We start from the raw sequence: 13,229 nt of genomic DNA on the forward strand, positions 1-13,229 counted from the left end.
ATTTAATCTCTAATCTTATCATTTAAATTTTGGACCTACTAGAAATTTTTATTGGCCTATCAATAATTGAATTTAAACATCCATTGGATTTATAGATAATGTAAATTAAATAAATATAATTTAATGTTGTAATACTATACATCCATATGTTAATCATTTAAATATTTGTCGATGTTAACTTTTAAAATTATAAATATTTTTTTTAATAACAAAAATCATATTATCTAATAATGATTAATCTTTACTACCTTAAACCAATGAAAACAAATTAACTGTATAGTTTATTTTAAAAATTAAACAAAAATTAAATGTTTAATTATTTACTTTATAATATAAATGTATGAAGCGAAAAGTTTAATTTTTAAAAAACTTTTTAAATTTGTGAAATGTTACAATATTTTTGAATATGACAATAAAACGATATTTTACTAATCTTTATATATATAGTTACGATTTTAATACATGTGAATGTTTGAAACAATCTATACTTATATAGAAGAAGATACAAATACATGTGAAAGTTTGAAACAATCTATTCAATGAAAAAATATACTGTCTAGCTATTATGTTTTAAAAATTGATAGACACATATATATTATAATATATACCAATTTAGAATTGAAAACAAAATGTTTATATAAAAATAAATGAAAACAAAAATCTGTGCGGTTGCGCGGGTCGAGATCTAGGGTGTGACAGGTAACCAAGGGAATGAGGAGGAATACTATGTTCCTTAACATTCCTTAAACTTTTTACCATTCATGAGGAATATGTTTTTTTTTTCATTCGTCTTCATTCCTTTATTTGTAGAGAATTATAGAACAAATCAATTCCTCATTAATTTTGATAAGGAACCATCGTTCCTCATCATTGCTAAAATTTTATTCCTATTCATACTTTTCATATCCATTCCTATTGTTCTCATAATGGTTATCGGTCACACCCCTATAATTTTTTATTTATATCAGGAACGCCAAGAAAAGCAAATGGTAAGTAAATAAAATGTCATTTAATATATGATACTTTCCAGAAAAAAGTCGAATTAAAGTTCTCGAAGCTATCCAACACAAATTCTCTCCAACCAATGGAAGAATAATCAGTTTCTTTCTTTGGTCTTTCACGAGCATACGAAAGTCATAATTAATGGTTTTTGGTGAGAAGAAAAGGAACCAAACACATGAAAATAAAATGTAAATATTTATTGTGGTGGTTGTCTTTTCCTTTCGTGTAAAGCCTAACCATGCCGCTGCACGTTACGACATCCTTTTGTTGCTGTATGTGTAAATGATCATAACCTAATTACCATTGCAACGAATACTAAAATTTGGGGAATTTTGACACATAACCATATACTTCAAAGCAATTTGTTTTTTCTTATCAACAATAAGCTTCTTAATAATCTATTAAAAACAGCAAATCTCTCCACTGCTTTGCAACCTACTTAAGAGCAGGAGAACTCCACTGCTTCGCCAAACCAAACTCTTTCACCACTTTACCCATATTAGTATATTCACAATCTACTCCCATTACAACACCTATTATGGAGTCTCCTCCATCAATCATTACCAACACTAAGGTTTGTGAAACTTTAGTTATTGATCCCTTGACCACATCATCTAACCCTTGCGCATTTGAAAGTTCTTCTCGGTTCGAAGTGTTAGGTGATGTAGATGAAGTTGTGACAGAGCCATCTAGCTCGCTCAGCTTGACAAGAGGTGGAAGAGAGACAAAACTTCCTATTAAATACCAATATAGAATGGAAGACTATTCGAGGGAGAGGAAAACGTGGTTACCGTGGCCGTGGTTCTTATCACTAGATATTGTCTTTCATTACTTTATTGGTTATTCTAGACTTTACCTTTGTCGTTTCATAGGTTGAGATTCAATGATTCATGAAGCTTGTTTCATGCAAACTTAATCCAACTATAAGACTCATAGTCTTATCTTGTAATAGTTTATGTTTTTTAAATTTGAAAGCCTTTATTCAAAAAAAACAACAAATCTCTACCAGTGAAACCCGAAACTCAAACGTTACAAATGATTTTGAACCGTATGTATCTATCTTATTAAAACTCAAGTACAAATTAGGTTTGTTTGGAAACATGTATAGTATCTATATTATTAAAACTGAAGTACACTTTAGTACTGTTTGGAAACATGAATAGTAATAGACTGAGAATTGTTTGGAAACGAGGATAGCAGTATTACATTAATTATATTTTCATATTTCTCTCATATTAACAAATTTATTAATTATATTAACTTAATAATATTTCACATCATTAATTATATTACCATAGTAGTAATAGTGTATTTTATTTAGTAGTTAATCAATATTAATTTTGTGTCAATTATAAAATTAAAAAGTAAAATAACTGAATTTTGCATAAGGTTAAACATTTGGTTTAGTTTGTTTTACTAAAACATTTTTTTAAATTTCAATCGGTGAAAAATTACGTAGCCAAAAACATAATTCAAAGACATGTTTTGTGAATAAAATCATAACTTAAACCAAAATAATAAAAATGAATTACATTTATTGTCACTTAATTTTTCACTCAATATAATTGTCTTACTAAATAAAAAAAACTCTTTCTATTTCACTTAATATAGCAAAACACATAGAAATTTTTTTTTATTAGTTTATAAAATCAGTTAGGCATGAACACTAGATATCCACTTAGGTACGAGTTGTTCCTTTCGGGTATCATTTTTTTTTTTTTTTAAATTACTTCCTCCTTGAATATTATAAATTTATGTGTAGCTTTTGAGTTGGGTCCTTTTGAGTCTGGATGGGTTCGGTTCTGATGTATATGACCCTAAAAATATCTAAATAACCAATGTATTTGAAACGGGTTTGGATATTTTTTACAAAAAATAACCATATTATCCGATTCGATCATGGTATTTTGAATACAATTAGCTATATTACGACATATCTAAAATATAAAACACTAACTATAAAAAAGAAATATTAATGTATAAAAATATAAGTATATTGGTATTTTAGTAATTTCATTAATTATATTAGTTTAACAATACATAAAATTATTAATTATATTTACAACAATACATCAAATCATTAATTATAATATACCATAAAAGTAATAATGCAGATTTTTTTATTTATTAGTTAATCAATATTAACTTTGTGCAATTCTAAAAAACAAAAATGTAAGATAACCGAATTTTGCATATGGTTATTAGTTTGGTGTAATCTGTTTTACTAAAAAATTCTTTTGTTTTAGTTCCAATTGATGAAAAATTACATAGCCAAACACATAATTCAAAGGCATAGTTTATGTGAACAGAATAATAATTTAAATCAAAATAATTAAAAATTATTACATTTATTGTCACTTAATGTTTCACTTCATATAACTATTTTACTAAATAAAAAATTCTTTCTATTTTTCTTATTTTTGCTAAATATATAGAAAGAGTTTTCTTTTTAATTTATTTGCAGAAGCAGTTAAGTATAGACATTCAGATACTCATTGAGGTACAAGTTGTTTCTTTCGGGATTAATTTTTTGAATTTTGAAATTAGGCACCACTTGGATATTATAAATTTATGTATGATATTTAAGTTGGGTCCTCCCGGGTCTGAATGATTTTGAATCTGATATGTAGAGACATAAAAATATCTAAATAACCAATGTATCTCAAAAGAGATATATTTGTACCAAAAATAATCTTATTACTTGATTCAATCCAAATCTTTTGAATACAATTAGTTATACGACGACACATCTTAAATATATAACACTAATTATAAAATAACGAATAAAAATTTATAAAACCCTAAACATTAACACCAGTATTATGTTATAGTCATCGACAAAAGAACAACTGATACTGGCATGTTATCTACTACATTTATATAGGCATGCATAATAAATCCTTTGTTATTATGAGATGCCTTACGCTTGGGAAAAAGTCAAGCTTTTTCTTAGCAAAAAACAAAAAAAATCATGTTTCACCCTTTTTGACATCATGGAGATTTGAATCTCTTGGTCTACAGGTTTTCTAAGTTTGTGATGAAAAAAATGAACTAATATCTTCTTTTGAAAACATAGAAGCTTTCGCCCAATATAAATATATATACAATATTATACTTACATGCAAAAAAAAAATATATCTTTAATCTCTACTTTTTGTTATACTGTTTTTTTTTTTTACAACGAAAGACTATTTTATCACTCAAATTTTTTTGTTATACTGTTTACCTTATTTCTTTTACTGATATATTATTAAACTAATTAAAAAAACATTATTCACACAAAATGGGGACATCAATTTTGACGGGAAAATAAGAAGGAAAAATATAAATCTAACTAGAAGAGATGAGACACCATGTATGTTAGAGAAGAGGCGTAATATTAATTCCCAAATTCAAATATCAAGTGGGTTAGAAATCTAACATGGTCATGGACCGTGTGGGGATATACATATTGGCGAATGTCAAGAATTTCTTAGATACAAAATGAAAAACGAAAGAAAGTCCTATAAGATTAATACATATGTGAAACCTATTGCTCAGATTACGACCTAGACCTACTTTGATTCTTGAATCGAAGGAACATGTAAGATGATATGGTTTGTTTATCCGGTGTTCACCTCTTTTTTTTTGTTTTGATAAACCTTAGCGGATGATCCGGTCGGCCTCGGGAAGAACGCACTTAGTGCTACAGAGTAGACTGGCTACCACACTATCTGATCCGAGTTTGAAATACCTTCCGACTAATGCCAGAGGGTGAACCGATCATCTGTTATGATCCACCATGTAAACCACTTGGGCCGAAACCCAAACCCAGACTGACCAAGTGATGATAATTTAGTTTCCAGGGAGAATCAAACCCAAGACTAATGTGGTACACACCAAACCAATTCACCTCTTTCTTCAATGTGAAGAAGAGCTCTATATACACATCGGGGCTGGTTAGACCAACAATACACTAGTCCAGCTCAAACTCGAGCTCCGATCAACAACCATGACCACCGATTTCTCTCTCGCTATTTCTTTCTTTCTCACACTCAATGAGCTGTAACGACTTAGAGCATCTCAAATGTACACCTTTATATTTTTCTCTAAAATAGAGATCTTTATTATAGAGGTGAAAATGCTCCAATGTATGCCTCTATAATAGAGTTTCTCTATTTTAGAGGAAAATATAGAGGAAAATTATTTTTTGCCTCTATATTTAGAGGTGGAAATAACATATCTCTATATATTCCTCTATAAATAGAGGAACTCTATTATAGAGACATACATTAGAGCATTTTTACATTTATAATAGAGTTTTTCTATTTTAGGGAAAAATATAGAGATAGAAATAGAGGTGGGTTTGAGATGTCTTATACTCCGTAGTTTCACAAAGCTCATCCCACGTGATAACACCCGTGACACTAAGCCAAACCGGTTTAAATCAATTACATTGGACCGGTGGTACACGTTAATCTCACATACATACAACCCATGTTCGAAACTACGCTAGGCGTGAGTCGGGCGGCTGGTCTAAGCCTAGCGAGTTAACAGAAAATCGGGGAGTAATCGGACATTAATCGGCGCCTAGTTTTAAGTGATTAATCAATTTATATAAATAAAACGGATATTGTCTTGTAGTCTGGTGGAAAGTTAGCTGCTTTAAAAGCATTGTTTCACGTCTTCGAATCCTTAGAAGCGTGTTTTTTAATCATTTTTTTTAATAATGGCAAAACTGTAATTAAACCTTCTTCTTTTTTTACTGTCGCTTTCGTGTCGCTTGGAGTTTCTGCAACTTTCACCATAGCCATTAATTTAAATCAATCACCATTCACTCAAATCTTGCATTTTTCTTATTATTTTTTTTCATCAAACTCGTAGATCTAGCATGTACAATTCGATTTAAGCATTTAAAATCTGAAAAATTGAACTTTTTTGGTGAACCCGATTTCTTAACCGATTTTCATGAAATCGCCGCGGCTGACCTCCGCCGAACGCTTCGACGCTGCGTAATCGCTCTCCGCGCCCGCGTTTTCGAACATGGCATACAACTAATATATGGACACACTCTTCAACAGAGTGGAGGGAGACGGAACACAAAAAGAGATTTTATGTCAAAAACTTTAATGTAATCAAATGTGGTTGCGGTCTTCTAACATTTTACGGTCCTACCAACTCTCTACCTATACCCACCATTTTCTATTAGTATAATAAAACTATCACAATATCAACTTCGTTTTTATTTTGAAAATTATGTCAATGTGAATTTAAGGATGCTAAATTATCGAAGAATCTAATTAGACGAATGCTTATTTGAGAATTCTGTTCTGTGTCTTTAATTAATTTAATATACTTTAAAAACTTAATATTTTTTAATTTCAATAACTGACACTACTTATTCACATGCTGACAAAATAAATTACGTATCATAAAATAATAGAGAAGGAAAAAAAAGAAAAGAAAAAGGCAAAAAAAACATGGGGGAGAAGAAAGAGGATTAGGCTGTTGAATGCTTTCACCTCTGTCTCTATAACCACAGCTCTGCAAAAGAGCCTTCTCTTTCTTCTACCGTCTCTCTCTCTCTCCTTCTTCCTTCTCTGATCATCACACAATGCGAGTCTTCCCCAACTCTTCCATGACGATTCTCTCTGTTCTCCTCACAACCCTTCTCCTCTCTCTCCCTCTCCCTTCAACCCAAGACCTCAACGCCGACAGAGCCGCTCTTCTCTCTCTCCGTTCCGCCGTCGGCGGCCGCACATTCCGCTGGGACATTAGACAGACCTCGCCCTGCAACTGGGCCGGCGTCAAATGCGACAACAACCGAGTCACCGCCCTCCGTCTCCCCGGCGTCTCTCTCTCAGGCACCATCCCGAACGGTGTTTTCGGAAACTTAACTCGTCTCCGAACACTGAGCCTCCGTCTCAACGCCCTCACCGGCTCTCTCCCTCTCGATCTAACCACCTCCTCTGATCTCCGTCACCTCTACCTGCAAGGAAACAGATTCTCCGGCCAAATACCCGAGAGCTTGTTCAGTCTCACTAACCTCGTGAGGCTTAACCTCGCTGAGAACAGCTTCACTGGCGGAATCTCTTCAAGTTTTAATAACCTCACGAGGTTAAAGACTCTGTTTCTTCAAGATAACAACCTCTCCGGTTCAATCCCTGATCTTGATTTACCGTTGGTTCAGTTCAACGTATCTAACAACTCACTGAACGGATCAATACCAAAGAATCTTCAGAGATTCGAGTCCGGTTCGTTTCTTCAGACCTCACTCTGCGGCAAGCCGCTCAAGATTTGCCCTGATGAGGAGACTGTACCGAGCCAGCCTACTTCCGGCGGAAACAGAACACCGCCAAGTGTCGGAGGAAGCAATGAGAAGAGAAAAAACAAACTCTCCGACGGAGCTATCGCCGGAATTGTGATCGGAAGCGTCGTTGGTTTCTCTTTGATCGTTCTGTTACTGATGGTACTCTGCCGGAAGAGATCAAGAGCCGTCGACGGTTCAACTATCAAACAGCAAGAACCCGTAGTCCCTCGGGAAGCGGCGGCGGAGAACGGGAACGGGTACTCGGTGACCGCCGCGGCAGCCGCGGCGATGACTGGGAACGCGAAAGCTGGAGAAGTGGCCGGTCCGGCGGCTAAGAAGCTTGTGTTCTTTGGTAATGCTACTAAGGTTTTCGATCTTGAGGATTTGCTGAGAGCTTCGGCAGAGGTTCTTGGGAAAGGAACGTTTGGGACGGCGTATAAGGCGGTCCTTGACGCGGTTACGGTTGTGGCGGTGAAGAGGCTGAAGGATGTGGTGATGCCGGATAAAGACTTCAGGGAGAAGATTGAGTTGGTTGGTGCGATGGATCATGAGAACTTGGTGCCGTTAAGGGCTTACTATTTGAGCAGAGACGAGAAGCTTCTTGTCTATGACTTCATGCACATGGGAAGCTTGTCTGCTCTCTTACATGGTTAGTTTTTACTACAAACTTGTGCTTATGTTTGTTAAATCAATGCTTAGTGATTATAAATTGGCAGACAAGTGATACATTAGCCTATATATTTACATTAAAAACTCGAAAATTTATAAAAATGTTTTAAAATCTCTTATTAAGTTACTTATAACTCCCAAAATCTCAGAACCGTAGATACATAGGTTCTTGGAATAGCTTAAACGGTTAAGGTTTAGTGCTTAGTCTCTTTTATCTTGATTCACAGGAAACAGAGGAGAAGGAAGGACTCCATTAACCTGGGATGTACGTTCACGAATTGCTCTTGGTGCAGCTCGTGGCTTAGACTACCTTCACTCACAAGGAACCTCCATCTCTCACGGCAACGTTAAATCCTCAAACATCCTCTTAACCAAGTCCCACGACGCCAAAGTCTCGGACTTTGGCTTGTCCCAGCTCGTAGCTGCCTCCAGTACAACTCCAAACCGTGGTACGGGTTACCGTGCGCCTGAAGTAACCGATCCGAAACGCGTGTCGCAGAAGGGTGACGTGTACAGCTTCGGCGTGGTGCTTCTTGAGCTGATCACCGGTAAGGCTCCTTCGAACTCGGTGATGAATGAGGAAGGAGTTGATCTGCCGAGATGGGTTAAGTCGGTGGTGAGAGATGAGTGGAGGAGAGAGGTTTTTGACTCGGAGCTGCTTAGTTTGGAAAGGGAGGAAGAAGAAATGATGGAGGAGATGGTGCAGCTAGGGATTGAGTGTACTTCACAGCATCCGGACCAGAGGCCTGAGATGGCTGAAGTGGTTAGCAAGATTGAGAGTTTGAGACGGTCTGGTCCTGATCAAGTGGATGAAGCTTATTGATTTGAGAATTAATAATTAGATTTTTAATTATTAATAGTCTAAGTTAATGGTTGGGGGCAAAATTGATATGAGTTATTGGTTTTAGAATCTTTCAATTTTGAAATTTTTAACTTATGTTTTTGACCCCACTTGCTAAAAGGAGATGGGGTTTAGTGGTAACTCTGCTGGCATTTGCATTTGTTTGTTTGTGTTGGGCGTGAGGATTTGGTGGTGATTGTAATTATTGTTACTTTGTCTTTCTTGAATATTTTTTATTTTAATTAAGTTATATATGCTGCTCATCTTTTTTATTATTATTAATTTTTATTGTCCCTACTTTTATATAATATTTGTGACTTTTAAACGACAGAATATATTTAACCAAATATTTTTTGCATGGCCATGTTTACATGTCCATGCAACCGCAACCGCAACCTACGAGTAAATCTTGTTTGTTTGTCGTACCTTTTTGTGACTAGACACAGCAATTAATCGTAGAGATCAGTTGTAAGTTGCAAAAAGAAAAAAAATATAACTTTTGAATCGTTAATTTTCAGTGACTTGATATCGCAATAGGAAGTCCCAATGACAGGTAAAAGAAAGAGAGCCGATAGTGTGGCAACCGGTAAGGGTATTTGATCACGGTCTTCAAAAGTAAATGTGCTTATTTTGCGGAACAAACTCATTTCTTTGAGACAGTTTGGTATTGATTTGGTTGGCCACTTGTGAAGCACCTTTTTCTTGCAAATTTGATGTGTTGGATAGGTTTGTACACTTTACATAAGTAGTGTGTAATTATATCTGAAAATAAATTTGATCAATTATTAAGTGAGAAAAGTAGTTAAAATATTTGATACTCGGCTGTTGTAATACTATTTTAAATCGCAATTTGATTTTCATTATTCTCTGTTTGTTGTATCTGTACCACATTTTTCCTACTTTTTTTTTTGCTCAAATTTAGCATTTTCCCTACCCGTTATCATGTTTTCCTCATTTCAATACATCCAACCTTGTTTGTGCAGGATTCGGTTGATTAGAATGAAGAACTTAGGAATGGCGTGACTAAAGACGCTTTTATTAGAATCAAACAAGAGGTTACAAGATTGACGGGAAATAAGGAGACGAGATCAAAGGTTTAAGCAACAAGATCAAAGAGATGATTAAGAAACCCTAGATTTAGCCGCTTCTGTATGTGTTGTCCAAAAGTCCCCTTTTCGTTGTCTCCTCCTCCCCTCTTATAGTGTCCTCGTCCGTGATGCCCTAATCGTGTCGTCCTTTGGGCCCTGTCGTTAAAGGCCGAGTATGCGGGCCTTGGTACTGTTCTCTATAAGCCGAGCATATTTAGTCGGCTTAACTGATCGGCTAAAAGTACTCTGGGGTCGAGCCGACATCTTTAGCCGCTTAAGCCGACTAAACTGGTCAAGCTTGCCGGGCTAGGGCCTGTTATTCGATGGGCCTTGTGGAGGGATGTAATCCAACCTTCTCAGTGAATTTGTGGGTCAGGTTCGTTCGTATAACAGGTCCTAGCGTGTTTAGTCGCACGCCATTTTATTGACGTTTCTAGTCGCTTAGAGTAGTACTTCTTCATGATCTGCTTTGCTCGCCGAGGTTTTTTTGTCATGGAGGCACGTTTTACTCGGTAGGCGAATTACCCCGATATAAGAGCTCAAGCTTATCTCATCGGTTTACGTTAGGAAACCGGTTTAGACCGAAATCGGGGATTAATTTTGGTCTGGCATCTCGATTAGAGATCGGTTTGAACGAGAAACTGAACCGTCGCGAGTAAGCCTTTGGGTATTTAGGCGGCCTTTGAGGCCCACTTAGGCTTCTGTAGACCTAATGATTGCGCTTCGGAGGATGTGCCTTTGTTTTTGCTATAAATAGGCTCCTCCCTTTCGCTTTCGTCATTCTTCTCTGCAAGTTCAGGTATTCCGCTTTCTCTCCCTTCTCTCTACTTTTACTTTCTCTCTCTAGGTACGTTTCTCCTTACACAGGCTCGTCGGCATCGTCTGGCGGTTGTAGTCGTCCCCTAAATCCAGGATCATGCCTCTGAGAGTTCGTTTGTCGCGAGAAGAAAAAGGGAAGGGCGTCGCAGATTCTCCGAGTCCGACCAGAGATGCACGGGTAGCAGACAGTCCACCGGATGATTTCGACTTGATTCATCGCGACGCTCTTCGGGATTTAGACAATATGACCTTATTTCAACGCCTTTTGGTCGCTGAGGCTCATAAGATGATCCGTGATGAATGCGCGGATCGCGTTGAAGTCGGAGGCAGTGACGTGAGCGGTAGCGGCTCTGAAGCGTCTAGCCAAGCCTCAAGATCTTTGAGACGAGCTAGTCGGGAGATTCCGTTCGACCAGATAGACTACCGTCCCACGATCTATCATCCTGACGGGATCTTCGAAGAACTCGGCCCACTCCCGTCCGAATTGCTTCGTGACCCGCGGGCTCAGTCATGGGGGAATGTCTTCGATTCTTGCTTGTCCCACAAGACGGTGAGGGATTTATTGAGGCAAAGTGGAGGTGCCGGCGTTACATACATCATTCCTTCCAAGGGACAGCGTCCTTGGTCGCCTCCGATTGGCTATCAGTGTGTCTACGAGTCCTATTTTGGAGACCATACGAAGCTCTGGTTTCCAATTCCCCGACTGATCACGTCGTAACAAGACGAAGGACTGGCAGCGCTCATATTTTTACGTCAAATCTGACGAGCATGCCTTCTCGGAGCCACCTGGGGACGACTACCGCGTTCTATGGAACAAAACGCTTGGTAGATAGTGTTTGTTGTCATCATGCCTTATTCGAGTATTCTACGTGTTTCTTGTTGTTGCAGTTCGTCACCCGAATACGATCGCATACCCGGAGAAATTCTTCGAGAGTGCTCAGGCGATCGCGGCTCACAGCCATCTCCGTTGGCCTGATCTTAGTCGAGGGTGGATAAGACGTCAAGAAGCTCAGATTGCTAGAGGTGAGTTCATCGGTCTTTCTCCAAGAAGTTCTATCAACAACTTAGTCTCTCTTCTTTTTCTTTTTACAGTTGATTGGGAATCGAGACTTCCTGTTGTACTCGGGCCCCGTAAGTCGCGTCTGTCCCTTTTTACTCGGAAACAACATAAACTTCTAGACGAAGCTAGAAAGATGGACGGAGTGCCGGATTTGAGTGCATTGTTGAAGGGGAAGCTGCAATTGCTTTCGAAGAAGTCAATTCCTGCCGATGTGCAAGGGTCGACCAGTTCTGACGCAGGCCGAGCTTCCAAGGAAGGAGCTCCTGGTTTAGTCGACAAAGACGTTGGGGCGGAGCCTCCTGCCTCGAGTCCTAGAAGAAGAAGAGCAAGAAATCCAGGAGGAAAGCAACCGAAGAGCTTCCTCTTGAAGAGATCGCTTCTCTCGACGAAACCTCCGAGGGTTTGGAAGCAATGAAGGGAGAGAGAGGAAGGAAGAGACCTTACGAAGGGGCTAATTCCTCCATTGATCACGGTGAGGCGCCGGCAGTAGGACGAGAAGGCGCTACAAGGGGTTCCGTCGAGTCTGACCATTCCGAAGCGGCGCCTGAAGATCATCCTAGAAAGAAGAAGAAGAGGAAGTCCATCGAGGCAGAGCCGCGTCCTTCTGATGTGGAGACGGGCCTCGTCGAAGTTGTCGCGGGAGGCGACGTTTCTATTGAAACCCCTCCTGAGGAGAGAGAGGTTTCAGCGCGGGGCAGTGATCCTGTTACGGGTGAGAGATCTATTCCTGATCCGTCTGCGAGGAAAGGGTCTCGTTCAGAAGGTTCTACTGTGAGGAGGAAGAAGATCGAGTTCCCCGATCGCGTCGAGTTTTCCTACAACGAGACGACCCCCTAATCCGGAGTAAGGGCGGAGCATAAGAAGGCCAACGAGAAGGCCGCAGAGGAGAAAGAGATTCTTCGAGTGAAGTTCGAAGAGCTGGAGGGCAAGCTTAAATCTTCCAGCGCGGCGAGGAAAGAGCTCGTACGAGAGAAAAGTCATTTGGAGCAAACGACTGCGAACCTGGAGAAGGAGAAGACCGAGCTAGTCGAAGAGAGAGATGCCGCGGTAGACAAACTAAGCAGAGAGAGGCAACGCTTGAGGGACTCCCGGGGTTTGGAGGTTACTCGTAAGAGGGAAAGAGTCGAGGCTGCTATGGCTGAGAAGGCAAGTCGCTGTTTTGATCGCGTGCGCGACCATTTTACTCGTCTGGAGGCTTTTGAGAAGGCGAAGAACCTGTACGGTCAAGCTTCGGGAACGAAGAAGTGCCTTGAGGTTATAAAGGCGAGTGGGACGGAGATCCCCCAAGAAATGATCGATGTCTTCGCTGAGCAGGAGAAACTTTACGAGGCGGAGGTTATGAAGCTCCGAGTAGAGCCGCTGTCCGATAGTGACCTTACACTTTCTCCGCTGGTCCTTCCTTCTCGTTTCGCCGAGGACCGGTTCAGAACGTCATTCGATCCCTATGGGTCGATCGTAAAC

General features: G+C 38.6%; 2 protein-coding genes across 2 annotated transcripts in view; both read left to right on the forward strand.

Moving 5' to 3' along the window:
* The first annotated feature begins 6,471 nt into the window (after nt 1–6,471).
* On the forward strand, nt 6,472–9,055 carry LOC106312513 (probable inactive receptor kinase At1g48480). Its single transcript, XM_013750067.1, has 2 exons — nt 6,472–7,940; nt 8,188–9,055. The coding sequence occupies exons 1-2, from the start codon at nt 6,596–6,598 to the stop codon at nt 8,781–8,783; spliced, it is 1,941 nt and encodes a 646-aa protein (XP_013605521.1). The 5' UTR covers nt 6,472–6,595; the 3' UTR covers nt 8,784–9,055.
* Nucleotides 9,056–12,179: 3,124 nt separating this feature from the next.
* LOC106308460 (uncharacterized abhydrolase domain-containing protein DDB_G0269086-like) overlaps nt 12,180–13,229 on the forward strand; it is a 1,657-nt gene continuing 607 nt past the window's right edge. The window contains exons 1-2 of the mRNA XM_013745624.1: nt 12,180–12,559; nt 12,617–13,137. Of these exons, the coding sequence (XP_013601078.1) occupies nt 12,180–12,559; nt 12,617–13,137 (901 nt within the window). The remainder of the gene's footprint in view (nt 12,560–12,616; nt 13,138–13,229) is intronic.

The sequence above is a fragment of the Brassica oleracea genome, chromosome C8, assembly GCF_000695525.1.
Source record: "Brassica oleracea var. oleracea cultivar TO1000 chromosome C8, BOL, whole genome shotgun sequence".
NCBI classification, from domain to species: Eukaryota; Viridiplantae; Streptophyta; class Magnoliopsida; order Brassicales; family Brassicaceae; genus Brassica; species Brassica oleracea.

What these genes read in the sequence shown, in the direction of transcription:
- LOC106312513 (XM_013750067.1), top strand. Translation starts at nt 6,596, where the DNA reads ATGCGAGTCTTCCCCAACTCTTCCATGACGATTCTCTCTGTTCTCCTC. An exon ending in CTTGTCTGCTCTCTTACATG is followed by an intron (nt 7,941 to 8,187) that starts GTTAGTTTTTAC and finishes CTTGATTCACAG; the next exon opens with GAAACAGAGGAGAAGGAAGG.